This window comes from Centrocercus urophasianus, unplaced genomic scaffold (genome assembly GCF_019232065.1).
Source record: "Centrocercus urophasianus isolate 14NV4802_14NV808 unplaced genomic scaffold, USGS_Curo_1.0 seq_10, whole genome shotgun sequence".
Taxonomy (NCBI): Eukaryota; Metazoa; Chordata; class Aves; order Galliformes; family Phasianidae; genus Centrocercus; species Centrocercus urophasianus.
This window is the reverse complement of record NW_024884142.1, coordinates 37,034,280-37,052,609: the sequence shown is the minus strand read 5'-3', so window position 1 is coordinate 37,052,609 and position 18,330 is coordinate 37,034,280. Positions and strand designations below refer to the sequence as shown.

The 18,330-nt window shown below is 36.4% G+C and overlaps 1 protein-coding gene across 1 annotated transcript in view; it reads left to right on the top strand.

Moving 5' to 3' along the window:
* Positions 1-17,064, top strand: part of SEC63 (SEC63 homolog, protein translocation regulator) — a 54,670-nt gene extending 37,606 nt beyond the window's left edge. The window contains exons 12-21 of the mRNA XM_042811432.1: positions 3,024-3,178; positions 4,191-4,338; positions 5,663-5,745; positions 7,389-7,448; positions 7,665-7,823; positions 8,531-8,689; positions 9,649-9,750; positions 15,084-15,182; positions 16,083-16,187; positions 16,641-17,064. Coding sequence (XP_042667366.1) covers positions 3,024-3,178; positions 4,191-4,338; positions 5,663-5,745; positions 7,389-7,448; positions 7,665-7,823; positions 8,531-8,689; positions 9,649-9,750; positions 15,084-15,182; positions 16,083-16,187; positions 16,641-16,784 — 1,214 coding nt within the window. The 3' untranslated portion in view covers positions 16,785-17,064. The remainder of the gene's footprint in view (positions 1-3,023; positions 3,179-4,190; positions 4,339-5,662; positions 5,746-7,388; positions 7,449-7,664; positions 7,824-8,530; positions 8,690-9,648; positions 9,751-15,083; positions 15,183-16,082; positions 16,188-16,640) is intronic.
* The last annotated feature ends 1,266 nt before the right edge of the window (positions 17,065-18,330 follow it).

Below are 18,330 nucleotides of genomic sequence, written 5' to 3'. Positions count from 1 at the left end.
TGGCTTTGTTGAGATCATCATTTAGGTAGAAAGTTGCCCTGTCAAGTGAGGAGTGAGGTGTTTGTTATCAAAAATACGAGGAGTGGGGTGTTATCAAAAATATGATGTGCTCTGGTAACTGTCCGTAGAGAGATTAAGCATCATCTCAGCTGTCCGCACAATTTCATAATTCAGATTGGGAGCCGAAAGTGGAAGTTGTGGTTTGACCCATTCTCTCACGAGCAGCTATTATTTGCATTTAAACTAGTGATTGATTTCTTTCCTGTCATATGTTTGGAATCACTTTGTGCTTCATAGATTTAAGGTCATCATATTTTGCGTGCTTTGATAAGCAGAGGCTGTCAAAATGTGCAGTAATTACAATCATATTATAGTGAGAGCAGTTGAGTGTTGTTAAAAGCTAGGCTGCCTTCTTGTTGACTTTAAAGGTGATACACATTCCTGTATTAGTTTCAGGGAACTAAAATAATATTTTCCAACTTTGAAGTATTTTCTAGTGTGATGTAGATGGTGAGTTTAATACTTAAAGAAAAATGAATTTCAGCTTTGTGGACTTAAAGTAGATAAATTTCCTGTGAAAGCCAGCTTGACAGAGAATATTTTGGACTCTTTTATTAACTTAGTTTGCAGTATGATTTTCCAGCAGACAACAACAAACAAAAAAAAGCAGGGAATGTTGTAGATAGGTAAGATGAAAGGTACGTTTTGTGCTGTTCAGTTGGGATGTCAGTCTATCCAATACTATTTTTTGGAAGGTACAAATTCTATCTTTGCTCGTTAGAATTTCTAGCCATATAGTTCCCTTCATAATCCTCTGGTGTTATTTTTCTGTCTGCTTTGCATATTAATAAACAGCATGAAGATAATACCTTGTGTTTAAAATAAAAAGTCCTGTTGTGTAATTTGGTCTGACAGCTGATTACAGCTTGGTGTGATTCATGAGGAAACAGGCCATGTGAGGGGAAAAGGGTGGCAGGAGAAGAGGTGATGATGCAGTGATCTCTCACATGCATTTAACAGTCCATAATAGTTGCATATAGGTGTAATTTATAAATGTGCAGCAGGGTAGTGGTAGAAGTGAAGGAGAAAACATGCTGAAGACATCAAGCTTGTTCTCTTCAATCAGATTTGTTATCTTTTCATATTTCCTCTGTAAAATGTTCTAAAATTAATGCGAAATTGTTTTATATTAAAAAAGTAATGAATTGCGGCCACTGGCATTTAAATGGAACACTTAGCAGTTTTTGCTTTGGCTTTTTGTTGGGGGGGGAGGGTTGGGGGTGGTGATGGGAATGCAGGCTATGGCCTATCTGCCCTCCGATCCAGATGCAAGTAAAAATGCATTTATCCACACTTAAAATTGCTCTGATGCTGTGTTGTTTGATCATGCAGCCCTAGCAGAGTGTATCTATTCCATCTGGCCATCCATCTATTTATTGAAAGATGCCTGTATTCCTGTTTTAACATCTCAAACAAAGCTGTAACAGCCAAATCCACCTATACCGCATATTCATATTTGTATATACATGTATGTGTGTATGTAAGCACAAATACTTGTATTTATACTTATATACTGAATATAGCTGTAACTGCCAAGGTAATTAAATGTTGATGTCTTCTGGGGAAAGTTTAGAAAAATGCATACAGTGGTTTATAGGGAAACTGACAGGCATCTTGAGTTATAGCTACTTTCTGTAATACTTACTTAAAATTGTCCTCAGTTCTTTCATATGCTACATGGAAATTCAGGAGAAAAAAACAAAAACAACCTAAGTAGATAACTTATTTTTGTAACTTATTTTTCTTTTTTATCTAACTTATTTTTCTCTTCAACTGCAAAGTATGTACAGAGCAACCTGAACATTGCCAATTCCAGGCTAGTGGAGGTTCACAGGTTCCTGGAGAATTCTGAATTCTGACTTTCCTGAACAGGGTTTTGAGAAATCTTCTATGTGAATGGACAGTTATCTAAGTATGTCAGTATGTGAAAGCCTGTCTGATGTGGTCTTTTATTTCATTGCAGACAGGATGAATACTACATGGCTTTTTAAATACTTTTATTTTTTACTTTTGCTGTTTTCTGCTTGAGAATTTCTTGTTATGTACCTTCTCCTTGTACTTTAAAATACTAAAGGAGTTGCTATTTCTATAAGAAATAAGTCACCTCCCTGTCCCTGCTGGCCACCCCTCTTCTGATGGAGCCCAGGATACCATTTGCTTTTCAAGCTGCAAGAGCACACTGCTGGCTCATGTTAAACTTTTCATTCATCAGGACCCCCAGGTTCACCCAGGCCCACCTTTCTAGCCTGTTGAGGTCCCTCTGAATGGCATCCCTTTGTTTCACCATGTCAACTGTACCACTCAGCTTAGTGTCATCAACGAACTTGCTGAGGGTGCATAACAGTTACTTTGCTTTTGATATTTTACGTCTGTTACTGTCTTTCAGCATAATGTGCTTTGCTTAGTTTCAATTATATATACTTCTTTTTTTTCTTGGATGTGCTAGGCTCCAATTTCTATGTTCATGTCTCAAGATGATCTTAGAACCTTTTTAAGTCTCGGAAATAATGTGTTGCAAAAGATTAATGATAGGCCATATTTAATGATACAAAGTACTGCTGAATGTGTTAGATATGTATACATATAATATATGAATGTAAAACAAGTTTTTCTTGCTGCATTTTTTTCTGGAAATTTCAAGGGGTAGAACTCTTGTCTGTAGTTGGCAGCTGAGATACATTGTGCTGTTGTTCCCTGAGACTATTGGATGGAACTCTTTCAATTTCTTATGTTTGGCTGTGACAACATAGAGGGAAGGAAATGTTTGCTGAACTATGTGACAATAATGACAGTAGGAAGGCTGCCTGATTAATTATGCTGGGCATTTAAAAATAAGTCTGTCTTCTTATCGAAGAAATTATTATTAATGAAATCAAAGTGGTCTGCAGTCAATAACTCAAGTACACATTGTGAATGTGTTAAGAGGGGGGAAAAACGATGTATTATTTTCCTTTCTCCCCAAGAAAGGGAGTTCCGTGCTCCATCTTTGGGATCTTTGGAAAATTGCATGAAGCTTTCCCAGATGATTGTCCAAGGACTTCAGCAGTTCAAATCTCCCCTTTTGCAACTGCCTCACATTGAAGAGGACAATCTGAGGCGTGTCTCTAATCATAAAAAGGTATAAGACTACGAATGACGCTTGTTAATGTATCGAATGATGCTTATTAATGTATTCTTCTTCAGCCTACTTGTCTATAAGAAAGCGAGGTCATAAATTAACTAAGGAAAAAGAAAATACTGACATTTATTTATACCTAGGTGTGTATGTATCTGTGTGTGTGTTCTCAGGAATTCAGCACAATACCTCTTAGATCTGTGTGTTTATTGTTCTTTTGAAGTCCATCTCTGTTAGGAGGTAGGAATTAAGATTGGAGATCTAAGTGTAAAAGAGGTATGCTGTCCTCAAAAACAAAAGAAACATGATACCAATATATTAGGTTTTTTTTTTTTTTTTTTTTTTTTTTTTTTTTTTTACAGGATTCCCATGCAATTCATTTTTGAAAACATTATGGTTCCCTGGATGTAGGCGTGATCAGCCTCCCTAGAAGCACGACCTTGTTTTTAATAAAATACGAACTTCTGTAATGGTCTGAAGTAACCAAGTTTTCAGACAAATTTCTGTTTATTTTGTCTTCACCACTCTGCTCTGCAGATCTTTAAAAAAAAAAAAAATTGAATTTATTTGCAATTAATGTACAAAGCTAAGTAATTCGTACTTAGTTGTTCCTGCAGATGTAAACCACAAAGTACTGAAATATTCTAGCTAAATAAAGAACTCAATTAGTGAGGTTTCTTGGCTCAGCTTTCTGAAAAAACTGGCTGAAGCAATAGTTTTGTAATAAATTTATTCCATTTTCTAAAGGATGGTATACTATAGAACATGCCAGTATTTAAAGCAGTTGTTTTTATTAAGTTTGAATAGAAACTCTTTGCTTCATTGCTTCTCAAAACACACTTACTGGTTTTCTAAATAGTGATTTCGTTAATAAGAATGTGTCAAATGTGTATGTATTAGCAACATGGGGACATGAGTTACTTGATTCTCATCATGGCATTATGAGTTTTTTGTGGACTATATTCTCTACTGCTATGTGATTTTTTCTTTTTTTTTTTTTCTTCTCTAAATGCAGTATAAAATCAAAAGTATTCAGGATTTGGTGAGTTTGAAAGGTTCTGATCGTCGCAACTTACTGCATTTCCTGGAGGATAAGAAATACGATGAAGTTATGGCTGTCCTTGGTAGCTTTCCATATGTCACTATGGATATAAAACCACAGGGTAAGTAGCAGGTCTTTTCTGTATATGTCACCCTCCTGACATTTTGGTAGTCTATTGGCAGTAATCTTCTGGAGGCTTCTGAGACACAACTCGCAGTTATTTATGTGCCTTGAAAATGACATACTTTCATGAGTGACAGGCTCTTGTACATGAGATTTATAGTGTGACAAGATAAAATACATTACAATATTTAACAGATTCCCAAGCCACCTATAGTTTCCTGCAGGAGCTTATCTGATGTTTCAGCTGTTCATTTAATATTTTACGAGCAACGTGGAATTCTGGTTGAAATAGCACTTTTATTAGCTATCTTTAAAAAACTGTGCTTATTCCAGAATTTATGTTCAGTTTATTCCAGTATGGAGTGTCAGTTAGGAGATCTTTCAATTAGAGATTTTGACTACATGAGTTTTTGTGATCACCTTTGCATGGCTTTTGTATATGGCAGAACTTTTCCATGCTATGCAAAATGTGGCTACATTTCGTATGCACTGTATCAGAGCACATAATGCTCTTACTAATGCTTAAAATTTCGCAGTGAAATATTTATTTCTCATACTTTGACAAGCAAACCTCTTCTATCTATACTTTGTTACTCAGCACGAAGAGGAGTGAACAATGCACATACTTTTCTGTTTAGTTCTGTATTAATATTTTATAAAATACATTGATGTAAAACTAATAAAGATGCTTTCCTGGGGAGGGAGGTAAATAAAATTTCTACGCTGGGATATAATTATGTTCTTCCCTGAGACGTTCTCAAGCTCATAGACTGCAGAGATAAACTCCTCAGAGGCTTTCCTGTGGGTTTAGTGTTTGATATTTTAGTTAAAGTAATCACTGCTGTTCTTTTACTTTCCTTTGCCTCTATTTAAAAAAGAATTAAATGCATGATTGTGAACGTGGCATTGAAATTGAGTTGTTAATCATATGAAAGCCAGGAAAATCAAAGTTACAATTCCCGGAGCTAATATAACAAGGTCCTTTTGGTCGTATGTGGTATTTCATGTTTCTGAAACGTTCCACTTTAATATATATAATGCACAATATAATTGAATTATGATTCCCACAACAATCTTAACTTTGATTTTTTTTTTTTTTCCTAACTTCCATGCAATTAAAATCTCAAACTCAATGTTGCTGTTTTATAGTTTGCTGAGTGACTAGCCCTCATCCTGATGGAGCATTTGATGTTATAAGATACTTACTAAAAATATTTTGAGATTGTATGCTTACATTTAAACATAACAATGCCAAGATTTTTTTCAAACAGAAAATAATATTTAATAAGTTAATAGATTCCTTGCTTTTCTTTTTATGGTAGTTTTGGATGATGAAGACAGCAACAATATTACAGTAGGTTCTCTTGTCACTGTTCTGGTCACACTAACGAGGCAGACCATGGCAGTAAGTATTAAGATTACTTGTTTGATTTGGCTAACTGCAACTATGTGCTAATAAGCAAGCATTTTTTAATTGGGGAACTAGTATGTTGTTTTGCAAATGTCACTGTAAAATTACAATTTGAATCTGAGGACTTGTGCTCTTAACCCTTTCTTATATTTCTGTTTCTGAATAAGACAGCTGTCCTGGGATTAAAGTCCAGCCAGACTCATTGCAGCTGACTAGGAAACAGTAAAAGAATAGGCAGATGATACTGCCCTGTGATTTTTAAACATCAGAAAAAAAACATTCAGAAACTCAGTTCTTGAGCTAGAACGAAGTGTTTGCTCTAATACTTATATGTTTGAAATTGATTTTCCTTTATGTGGATTCATAATGCTAGAAATCCATTGATTTCTTGGACACTTAGAAACTCAGTCCAGCAAAGTGTGGCATATATACAACAAAATAAAGGAGGTACACTTGTGCCATAAGAAGGAAGTAGAAAATAGCAATGTGATGTGATTGAAATAATACTGCATCCTAATAGTTAAACTTCTTACTTGTGCTTACTTACCTTAAAACCTAACAATGATGTTCTTTGAACAAAGAACTTAGAAACAACTAATTTTTACTCAATGTAGCCTATAATATAAATTTTTACATCTGTAATATTCAGATAATTGTTTTAGTAAGTGGGAAGTCTGTGTTAAGTCACTGAGATAGGGCATACAAGCATGAGCATAACTGCTGGGGACTAGACTGCACACTGAAGCTTAACAGAAAGTAGTCTATGTATCTACATTGTGTTCCTGTTGAATTTCAGAATGGAGCATTTAGATGTCACTAAAGATACTGTAAGTAGAAAGTTGACGTACCATGTCACTCTACTGGAGGAAGCTAAACATTATAAACAAATTTAATTGTATTGAGAAATTCATTAAATGGTCTGACAGTGGATAGAAGAGTGGTTAAAGATGCTTTCTAGAGTGAACTCCACTGGGCAACCTGTGGAGTTAAGGTTAAATGGTGTAAAATGGGACCTAGCCTATTATCTAATGCTTTTTTCTTGAGTGGTATCTCATATCTGCCATCATTCTATAAGACACATCCTTAAATTTTTTGGATGTTGTTTTCAGTGGTGTATTTTATGTTTTGAAGTAAGATATGCATGAAAATGTTCACTTTATATATAGGTATTCCAGTCTACAGAATACTAATACTAATTGTGTTTTTGTCTTAATGTTTCATATTTCTAGTCTAATTGTCATCTTGTGTCCCTGAGTAGCAGTGCAGCTGTTAGTTTTTAATGCTCTGGCAATTGGAGCAGAATTTGCATTTTACTACTGCTTGATTTTGTGATGCAGGATTTCTGTTTTATAAGACAATCAGATTCTCTGGAACAAGATGACACTTTTTTTCTTTTTTTTTTCTTTTTTTTTTTTTTTTTTTTGCTAAATTTCTTTTTAATGCTTGTGATGGGAAAATCCCAGACCAAATGTTTGAAATGGTGTTTAATTTTTATGTGTTAATCCCTTGTGGTGTTTGTCCCCTTCAGACCCAATTTCACTGTATTTAGCTTAAGTTCTACTATGAATTCAACTCTTTCATTATTCACTCCTTTGGTACAGAGAGGCACTAATGCTTTTCACATGTTTCTCTGTCAGGAAGTGTTTGAAAAGGAACAGTCTATATGTTCAGCGGAAGAGCAACCAGCAGAAGATGGAGTAAGTTAAGAACAAATGTTCCTCTTGCCTAACTGAAAGAAACTCTCTTGAGTTGCTCATCTTGCATTTCTCAAGCAGCTTTTTCAGAAACGCCTACTAGGTGTCTCTTGAACTCTGCTTTCTAACTTTGGTTCTCAGCTAAAATGCTTGAAGTGCAGTGAATGCCTGAAATTTTGATGAACAGAAAAAAATACTTTAAATACTGCTTTCTTGCAGCAAGGAGATAGCAACAAAGTTAAGAGCAAAGGATGGCAACAAAAGAATAAAGGAACCAAGAAAGCTTCAAAATCAAAGAAAAAGAAGCCATTGAAAAAGAAACCTGTGCCACCTTCATTGCAGCCACCGAAACAGCAGAAACAAAAGCAAGCTAATGGGGTAGCTCATAAATTCATTGATATTTTAACTTTATGTTCAGTTTATCATTCCTAAATTGGCAGAGTTTTTTTGTCTCTTAATTCTATTCTTCTATAAAGTATGTTTTCTGAAGTACTTTCTGTCCTGAAATTTAAAAACCAGTGGTAAAGTTTTAGGTAACAACCCTAGTAGTATATCTTGTGTCCCACTGGAGGTTGTGCCTATCTAGTTTAGAAGGCTGTTGTCTTACTCGCTTTTTATTACTTTTGTTATGCTGCCATCTGGGAGATGAACAGTTCTATACTTTTTGCTATTCATTTAAGGGCAAAAAGGAGATGAGGTTTTCCTCTGGTATATTAAATAAGTTTAGTACCTTTACGTTCGCTCCGCATGATGTTTTCTCCATCTCTCAGGCCGTGTTGTAGATATTTTTCTTACATTCTCTCTGCTTTTTGTATAATTTCTTTGAAATGTCACCTCAAAATGAAACTGTTTTCTCCTATTTATGTTGTTGATGTCATACAGAGAAGAGACATTGCTTCCCTGTTCCCCTTAAGACATGCAGTCAAAAAATAATCTTCACTGTACACTTCTCTGTGATACAGGAAGAGTGTTGTTCAAATAGGAAGCGAGGGCCTTGACCTTAAAACATGTGCTGTTAATGCTACATACTACCATAATGCTGACAAACTAAGAGTTGTGTTTTCCGTTGTTATTTTCCCCACTAGGAAGTAGTTGTGAAGGAAGAAGAAGAGGAGATCTCTGATAAAGGAAGTGAATCTGAAGAAGAAGAAACAAACAGGGACTCTCAAAGTGAGAAAGATGATGGAAGTGAAAGGGAATCTGACAGAGAACAGGATGAGAAACAAAACAAAGACGATGAAGCTGTAAGTTTGTTGTTTTTTTTTTTTTTTCCAAGGGTAATGTTACCACTGGGATTGAAAGAAAATGTGTTTTAATCCTCTAGCATCGCCTCAGGCTAGGCAACACTAGAATGAAGGAATAATGCTGGTACTCCGGAGGTTTTCAGTCCTTATTCTGGCAGAAGTGCTTTGTCTGTTTTAGAGAGAACAGTGAAAGGTCTTTGAAGCATGGACAGAAAGCTTAAAAATGACATGAGAAAAATAACTTCAGGGAGAGATTGTAATGTTTCTTTCAGCTTAATTTGATTATTAACTGCTACAGATTGTGAAATAAAACCTCTCCTTTGAACTTTGTTCTTTATATGCAGTTATTGTTGCGTACCGCTGCAAGTATGCAGTAGTTGAAGGAAATCATACATGCTTGATATGAAAACTTTACTCTTAATAATTAGCTGAGTCTTTTGAAACTGTGGCTTAAGAGCTTGCAATTGGGAATGAGGCATTATGGATGTAGATGACTTCTGCACCACAGGTCTTGCAGTAGAAGACTCCATAGGCAGCTGGAGGCCTCATCGAGGATGAGAATAAGCTTCTGATTTGAAAAAATAAAATCATCAGGGCACTTACAGCTTACATAGTGCTTATAGGCAGTGCTGCAGAGGGGAATTCTAAAGATGGTGCACAACCCTGCAGATCTGTGATTTGTTTTTGTTTTTTAAAATACTTAGAAGTGATCTCTTAAGTTTTACCGTTTTACTGTTACTTGTTGTGGTGTTTGGTTTTTCTTTTTTTAATTGTACTTTATAACCTAATCTCTGTGCCTCTCTCTTTCATGATATATAATGTAGCACAGTGTGAGAACTTGTCAGAGATAGCTTTTCCATGGAGAGAGACATACATACACACTCGTTTTATTTTTGTGGTTTTTTTTTCTGCCAGGAGGTGGCTAGTGCATAGTAACTCTTTAAATTTGTCTTTGACAGGAGTGGCAAGAATTACAGCAAAGTATACAGAGAAAAGAACGAGCCCTTCTTGAAACCAAGTCAAAGATAACACATCCTGTTTACAGTCTCTTTTTTCCTGAGGTCAGTAATAGAAAACTTTTACGGTTGTGAGTCGTAAGAATTTATATAATTAATTGCTCTCTATATATTTTACAGGAAGTTTGAGGCTTTTTAAAGAATCTTTTAATACTTGAAAAGTTGCTGATCTTTAATTTAAAAAGTTTGAATTTCTAAAATCCTCTTAACTCCCCTCAGATACTTTCATAAAACCTACTGTTGCATTATTCTTTCTACCCAGAGACTTGCAAAATTGTATATAATTAAAAGTTCTTCTTGACAGCAACAAAGCTAAGGTTTTCTTCTGCTGATTTATTACATAAGGATAAAATCAGAATTAAATTTTTCTGATACAGTGTTCTAATTTATAGTACTTTTCTTCCCTTTGTGCTATGGAGCATGAAAGCCCAGCAGTAACTCTAGTACAGAATTAAGGTATAACAATACTTCTTTAGCAAACTGCAAGCATCTGTGAGAGAGGGAGTTCCTGTCCTGTGTTAACAGTAATGACAGCAGAGTCTGGGAAGCTGTTTAGATCGCTGGTAGTCCTGACTTGCTGCTTGATTCAGTGCAACAGCAGGGTGGCAACACAAGGGTGAAGCTAGAGATGAAGTTGTGGAAGTTGGAGAGGGTTAGCAAAGCTGCCCCTGTACAAGAGTGTATTCTGGAAGTGGTGCAAGCCAGTCACAGACTTGCAATAGACAGTCTTGTCTATTGAGCTTAAAAGCACAAGGGCAGGTGTGAGGAGGTGTCAGAGAAAGGAAACGGGGATGTATTTAAGAAAAGTGCTTCAGGATTGTACATAAAAGGTGGTGTCTCTGTGGCAGCCTTAGATGTTGAAAGTCCCATTGGTTGTTTCTTATGCAAACTGCTGACCAGTTCACAGGTAACTGAAAACCCATCACAACAATGAAACTTTGAAAAAGGTGGGACTTTTCAAATGTGGCTTTTATGTTCTGAGCAAGTAAGTTAGGTTTCTGGGGGATGATCAGATTGGAACCAGAATGGAGTGTTTGGGCATGCTTTTTTTCTGGGCCAGTGGTTTAAGGGTTCCCTTTGCTTCCCTGTTGATTGACTAGGGTGCTAATCTAGGATCTCTTCTCCTGCATTGTGCTGGCTCTGGTAACTAGAGGGTGTGAAAAGCTTGTGCTTCCTTTTTAAAGGAGGTAACTGGGATGAGGAAGAACAGGAAAACATAGGTGAAGAAAAGGGTGCTGTATACTTACTCCTCCTCTTCACTCCCCAGGACTCTTTAAACACATGCTTGTTGCATTCCCTTTTGTCCCTGTGCTTGTGATCCTATTATTCCTACTGCTTTTAACCAGATCTGCCAACTTTAGGAAGTGAAGTGTGGGAATCACGTGTCTTCTGGACCTCTGTAGAGGTGAGGGTGTAATTGCAAGATCAGGGATCAATTAGCCTTTATTTTCTTACGTGATTTCTTCTTAATTGTTTCTAAGGAGCCAGGCAATATATACTATACTATAAACTATACCAAAGAAACTGTCTGCTTAAAGACCTTATGTGAGAATTATGCTGCCTCATGATGTCCAATTTTGTAACAACTAATCTTAATGCTCAAGCAGTGAGTAAGTGCTAAGCCCAGGACCAGAAAGGTGCTGACAATTAGTATTTCTCTCTTTTACTGCACCAGAGCTTCCAGGCTTCAATCAGAGACTTTGCTTTAACTTACTCTTAAGAAATAAGCTGCCTAAACCTCAGCTGTGTTACACACAGCTGCTGATGGATTTTGTGATAAAAACACAGTAGTGTAGCTAAAAAAAAAAAATAATCTAGCACTGAACTGTATGTTTGAACTTGAAAGATACACGTGTAGTCTCATGGTATTGCTATTGTAAGTTTTCCAGTCTTCACTGATTTCCTGAAAGTTAAATGCAGCTGTACTTAGTCCTGCAGTTGGAGCATATTCAAACCTGTAAAATCTGAAGAACAAAGCACTTTGGGTTTTTTTTTCTCCTCTGTGATTTATACTGTTACTTATATTGTGGTCACTGCCAGTTCAGAGGTGTTAAGGATGAAGTGTTGTATCAATCCCTGTAAGGTTTATGGATATTTGAGTGTAGCTGAGCCTCATATAATGGTCCTCAGGAGGCAGTCCTAACACCATCATGTAAGTTTTTAGGCAGTTGATTGCTTTGCCAGCGATGAATCTTTAATCTATGCAGGTTCCTAAATAATTATCTTCTGCTTCCACATCCGTAAATCCAGAAACTGCACAGATTGTAGTTTTGACATTTTTAGGTAGAAACTGGCCCTGCTATTCCAATTTTGTGAGCATATTGGTTCACTGGCATGCCAAACCTTGCACCCATCTGTTAAAGGGCATTTTGCCCATTTGCCTGTTAGCTTGCCAGATTCTCACAGACATAAACTTGAAATTCCACCCAATGAGAAAGCAGGAAATGACACTCTTGCACAGTTGTCCTTTCTGTAAAGAATTACTTTGTGTTCAGGAGTTTTACTTCCAAAGAGTTTATGCTATAGAATCCTTCGAACATTAATGTCTTTTTGATCTATAAGCTGGTGTCAACAGGGATAAACTTTCTTCCTAGTAGCTGGTATGTTGCTGTGTTTTGGGTTTAGAATGCTAATAATGCTGATAACGCACCAATGTTTTAGTTGCTGAGCAGTGATGACACAGAGTCAAGGACATTTCAGCTTCTCATGGTGCCCTGCCAACAAGGAGTTGGGAGGGACCAGCAGCAGGACAGCTGACCCAGAATGGCCAGGTGGATATCCCATATTGTGTGACATTAAAGTGGGGGGAATTTGGGGGGAACAGATGCTGCTTGTGAGCATCAGTGTGTGGTGAGCAGTTGCATTGTGCGTCACTTATTTAAATATTCTTTTATCATTATTATTATTACTTTCCCTTCCTTTCCCATTCAATTAAACTGTGTATCTCAGCCCACAAGTTTTACTTTTTCTCCCATTCTCCCCACCTACCCCACTGTGGGTGAGTGAGTGAGCAGCTATGTAGTACTGCCTTGCTGCTGGGTGACATCACAGCAGTCCTTGTACTACTTACACTGTCTAGCTTTCTGTTCTTAGAACCCTCTTGGCTAGGAAGTAAATATCTCTACTTCTCCACTACAGCTGTTAAGGAAATTGACAGTGTATTATTTATTGCTGAAACTTAGAGTTAATGTAATTTATGGCTTATAATCATATAGGACAGTCATAAGTAAAGTCGCTGAGAATAGTTGAAACGAGTTGTTTGTAACTAATTCTGGTCCCAAGCAGTGGCCAAATAGTTTTGTGTCCTGTTCTCTGTGCCTGCTGTTGTAAACACACGGAGTAATGCTTTGCTGTGATGCAGTTGCTTTTACTTTTATACACTGAAGGATGGGCATTACCATATTGAGTCAATTTTACACTCCTTTGCTCTGGGATGGAGCAGTGCCAATCAGGATCTTTTGGTTAATGGTGTGTGTTCTGCTGTTATAAATCTATGCTTTGCTAGTTGAATATTTCACTGAGGTGATGGTAATCTTTTCTTGCATAGAAATTAGCCATTAGCCACTTTTAAAGAGAAAAATTAAATTATTTAAGTTTTTCTTTTCTTTATTTTCTACTTCCATTATATGGATTTCAGACCAGGAAACACTGGTCCTAAAGTGTTCAAAAAGGGGGAAAAAAAAAAATCTACTTCTACACGTTAGCAGGATTTGGTTTCCACCTCTGGAATTTGGACAAGGCTTAGCAGTGTCATTAAAGCCCTCTACACCTTTTCAGTCAGCCCTTCCATAGAATCACAGAATGGCAGAGTTGGAAGGGATATCAAGGATGATGAATCTCCAACCCCCTGCCACATGCAGGGCCACCAACCTCCCCATTTAATACCAGACCAGGCTGCCCAGGGCCCCATCCAACCTGGCCTTGAACATCTCAAGGGACAGACATCCACAACCTGTCTGGGCAGCCTACTAATATTCCAATATTGTTAGATTTAAAAACAAAAGAGCAGCATTCTTGCAGCACTGAAACATCCACGTGGTGGTTAGTGGTATAAATACACAAAAATTGGTCTTCTGGTTTGGAGCTCAACTTACATAGCTATGATAAGACATCCTCTTTAGGGCTTCACTCTGTTACAAACCTGACCAGTTACCAGACTGTCAGGAGTGTGTAGGAATTGTCTCATAACATAGCAGTGTAACATTTGAATTGTCTAAAAGGCATAGGATGTTTCATCCCCATTTTCTCCTTAAAGGTAAATTTATACTGTTGTGACTATTAAACTTGTCTCCTGTTCCTTTTCCTCACTGTTTTATTTTCATCTCCCCATCTCTTTGCTATGTATTGTTCTTTTATTTATTTTTTATTTTTTTCTTAAGAGAAGACTTTAGGGAATTATGGAAACTTACATTGTGGTACTGAACTAACCTTCCAATAGAAAGCTTTTATTTATTAAATCAACATAGGATTTTGTTGCTGTTGTTCTAAAACGTGTATTAGAGGGTTAGCCAAAAAGGAGTAGTGGTTAAAGGAGTGATGTACAGTAGTGGTTAAAGGAGCTGTGCAGTTGTTTCCATTTGAGAATGGTTGCTGCTGAACTGCACCACAGTCTTAAAAATCCGGTTGAGAGATAAATTATTATTTTTGCATGGTAACTTGCTGTCTTTTATGAGGGGTGACCTGCATTTAAATTGTTTAGGAATTCTGCGTTAGTACCTTTCGTACCTTCGAAACCTGTAGTTCTTTCAAAAGCTGTGTATGATAAACAACAGTTTGGTATCCTTTACAAATATCAGTATTGCATACAGTTCCTTGAAGTGAAACATTGCTACGTCCAAATTCCAACTTTCGGCAGATTCCTGTCTTTTGGAGGAGGAGAAGCAAACCGAGGCAATACATGCTTTCCTGAAAAAGATTATTTACTGGGAAGAGCACTTTTAACTATCTTGTGGCATGCTTTGCTGTGCACGCTTTTCGTCCAGGCTGGGTTTCTGTCAGAAGAACCAAGGTAGTATTATATGGAATGGATGATATTGCTCCAGTGTGAAATTTGCTCAGTAATTCTCTATGGGCACAATTCTTCAGAATGGTTGTGTGACTGACAAGGTATCTTAGGCTGGCTATGTGGAATGAAGCCTTTGGAGTCAAACAGCTACTTGTGATAACCTGGTTGCTTTTAGTATGCAGCATATACTATTATTTTTGTTAATACGTAGCCAAAAGTTTTTAACTCATCCATTCTGCCCGACCCGACACACGCAAACCTTTGTATCCGTATTGTAAGGCCCAGTGAGTCATAACTGCCAGTTGTCAAGTGTGGAAGCATCTTTTTGTGACTTGTCTTTTCTTAAGATTTTATTTTCTTTCCTTTCTGAAAGGAAAAACAAGAGTGGTGGTGGCTATATATTGCCGATCGGAAGGAGCAGATGCTAATATGTATGCCATATCATGTTTGTACACTAAAAGATAAAGAAGAGGTAAGTACTGGAAGAATTTACTTTTCGAATATTACAAAACCACACTGAAGTGTCTCATGGTATGCAAATATGCAGATACATTTAATTGATTTAAATTCTAACTTTTTCATACTTGTCATACTTTTTACTGTTTACTGTCATACAAATTTTACTGTTCTGATAGAGGCAGACAAGAGCCTTTTAACTGTGAAAATTGATAATGGAAAAAAATGAAAAAAAAAAAAAAAAATTAAGAGGCCTTTTAACTTTGTTTCCAGATCATATGTTTTTTTTTCTTGATATCAATAGCTGATGAAAACCCACATTCATACAAAATGATCATTTTGTATGAATGAGAAAGTTATTCAAATGTTTAAGAAGTACTGACTCCTCTTTTTCTGTAAAAACAGAAGCAGTGACAAATTAATTAGCCTCAGCTCGCATGAGCCTTTCTGAGACCATAAGTTTTTGCTGTGTTTTCATTTTTTCTGAAAACTGGAGATTTGGTGTATTTTGTACTTTCGAAATGGATTTCATGTTCCAATTCAAATAACAGAAGAGTTAAGCTAATACTTCCAGCAGACTCAATTTTTAAACCTGTTTGGATTTTGAAGATGTAGGAAGTGTATAACAGAGCGATGTTGTGTACTGAAAAATGTAGAGCTGCTTTGGTCTAAATTGGGGGGAAAAAATGACTCATTATTTGTCTTTAATGGGAGTTATTGTTCTTGGTTATTCAGTCTCTTTTCTGTAGATATTTTATAGCGTAGAGATTCTCAGATATATGTCACTCATAAGAAACTCAAAAAAAAAAAGTATTATTCTGTAGTAGTACTTATTGTTCATTAGAGTACTCAGTTGTTTGTTTTAATGTGTCTCTCCAAAGTAGTAAGAATTCATGGAATGGTTTCTGTTTTGCAGGTGGAGCTGAAATTCCCAGCACCGGGCAAGCCTGGAAACTACCAGTACACAGTTTATTTAAGATCAGATTCGTATATGGGTTTGGACCAGATTAAACCATTGAAGGTGATGTTTAATGAGATTATGTGTAACCTGTTTAAAAACAAACAAACAGCCCCATTAGCTTTAAGAATTCAGTATGTTCTAATTTTAATGTTGCTTATTTAATCTGCCTGATCCCAGTAGTGGAAGCATTATGTTGGATTAAATAGAACTAAAGTTTGTGATGCTTCCCAGTGTGTGCGTTTTAACACCTTTTTTTTCATATTGCAGAATTTTTGCAATATAATTTGCTCTGGCCTTGAATCTTGAGCTCTGCCATGCAATTTCTCTCTGCCTACATACATCCAGTTAATAGGAAAATCCAGCATGCCTATTTACCAGAAACAGATTTTTTTTTTAACTGTCGTTTTTGTGCAGCACGTCCTTTTTACTTCTGTTTTTATTCTTATAGTCTGGTTTGTGTTTTTTGTGACTCTTTTTTCCCTCTTTTCTTTGTTTCTCTTAATTCAATTACAGCTGGAAGTTCATGAAGCAAAACCAGTGCCAGAAAATCATCCTCAATGGGATACAGCAATAGAAGGTGATGAGGACCAGGAAGACAGCGAGGGCTTTGAAGACAGTTTTGAGGAAGAAGAGGAAGAGGAGGAAGATGATGATTAAAACAATACCGTTAATTAACTACGATATCTGCACACACTGCAAACTCTTGGTCTGACTGTGGAACTGTACAATAAACAAGAAACGCAGTACAGAAGCTTTGAGAAGGCTGAGTTTAATTTTTCTTTACCAATTAAGAGTGCATTATGTAACTTCTCAGTGGAGGTGAAACAAATCTGTTGCCATTGATACAACCTTGGAATATGCTTACGGCTCATTATAGCCTTCGAGTGCAGGATGGTGCATTTGTTTCAATTGAAAATAAAAGCTTTTTTATTATAAATATCTGGAAGTGTGGGCTATGTATCGTCTGATGAGGTTAGGGTCCAATTTAAATAAAAGGTACTACTAGCTAGGACAAAACTTAAAATCAGATTTTCTGCATTAGAAATTTATTTTAGAAGACATTTTGGTGTAGTTGACATTACACATCTCTGTTGACTGAAACAACATCTGCTCAACTTTCAAACTTGGTTTCGTGGTATTCTTTCAATATTTTGCTGTGAAACTGCTCACATCATTCATAGCTTTAAAAATCTGTTTTACTTAACTTGATTAGTATCAATTAACACCATACCTATTGCCACATTCCACTTATACCAGAGGGCTGCTTTTTTAGGACTGTTGTCTTTTTATGCCCAAGATAATCATAGAAATCAAACTTTTCTGACTCTGGCTTAAAACATTTTTAAGCCTTTATTTCGCCAGGTCAACAGAAGCTCTGAATCTTTTGATAAACAGAATACCTGAAAGCATCTTTGCAACCATGTGCTACGTAAGTTGGTGGCTTTTGTTTAATGCCTTTGTAAAAGGTAAATGCTGGAAAGCCAAAAGTACAACATGCAAAGAGTGCGTGTTGTGTATCAGTTTTGAATTTTCATCAACAATAACAAACTGGAAAAAAATGATGCCTGGTTTCACTTGTAATAATGTGCATCTCTTAAAGTTTGGAGGTATTTTTTTTTCAGTCTCCTTCAGGTCTGTAAATAAGACAGTGATTCTACCCAACCCATTTAGAAAGATTAGATATTAAGTTCAGGGAAGAGAGAATCAGGGCTGTTGGTTTATTGTGTGACTTGTCAAAAGCAACAGACAGGTTCTTCTTCTTCCCAACTATGACAGTGCGATGGTGTGAGACATGGGACAAGCTGTCATGCAGAGAAAACTCCATCCTATGAAAATCACCCAAGGCCAGGTCAGCTGTGCACTAATTTGTGACCTTGTTTATTAAAAAGGGATGTCACTTTAAATGCAAATTTACATTGATATATTCTTTGTAATTGCAATAGTTGCAAATAAAATTTGAAAATGTTCTAAATGAGGTTATGGTATCTTTCAAAGTGCTTCTGAAGTGCATATCATACAGAAAAAACTTGTAAAGCTTAAACAGTGTCAGGTGTTCAAAATCAAGTATGAAGTCTAGGTTTACTTTAAGTGACTCGTACACTTGTCATCTTTTAACTCCATTTCATTTGCAAAATACAGTAAAGAATTAGCAATAACAAGCACCAGTTGCATTCCGAAGTCTCTCAAGCCAGACACTGCTCTG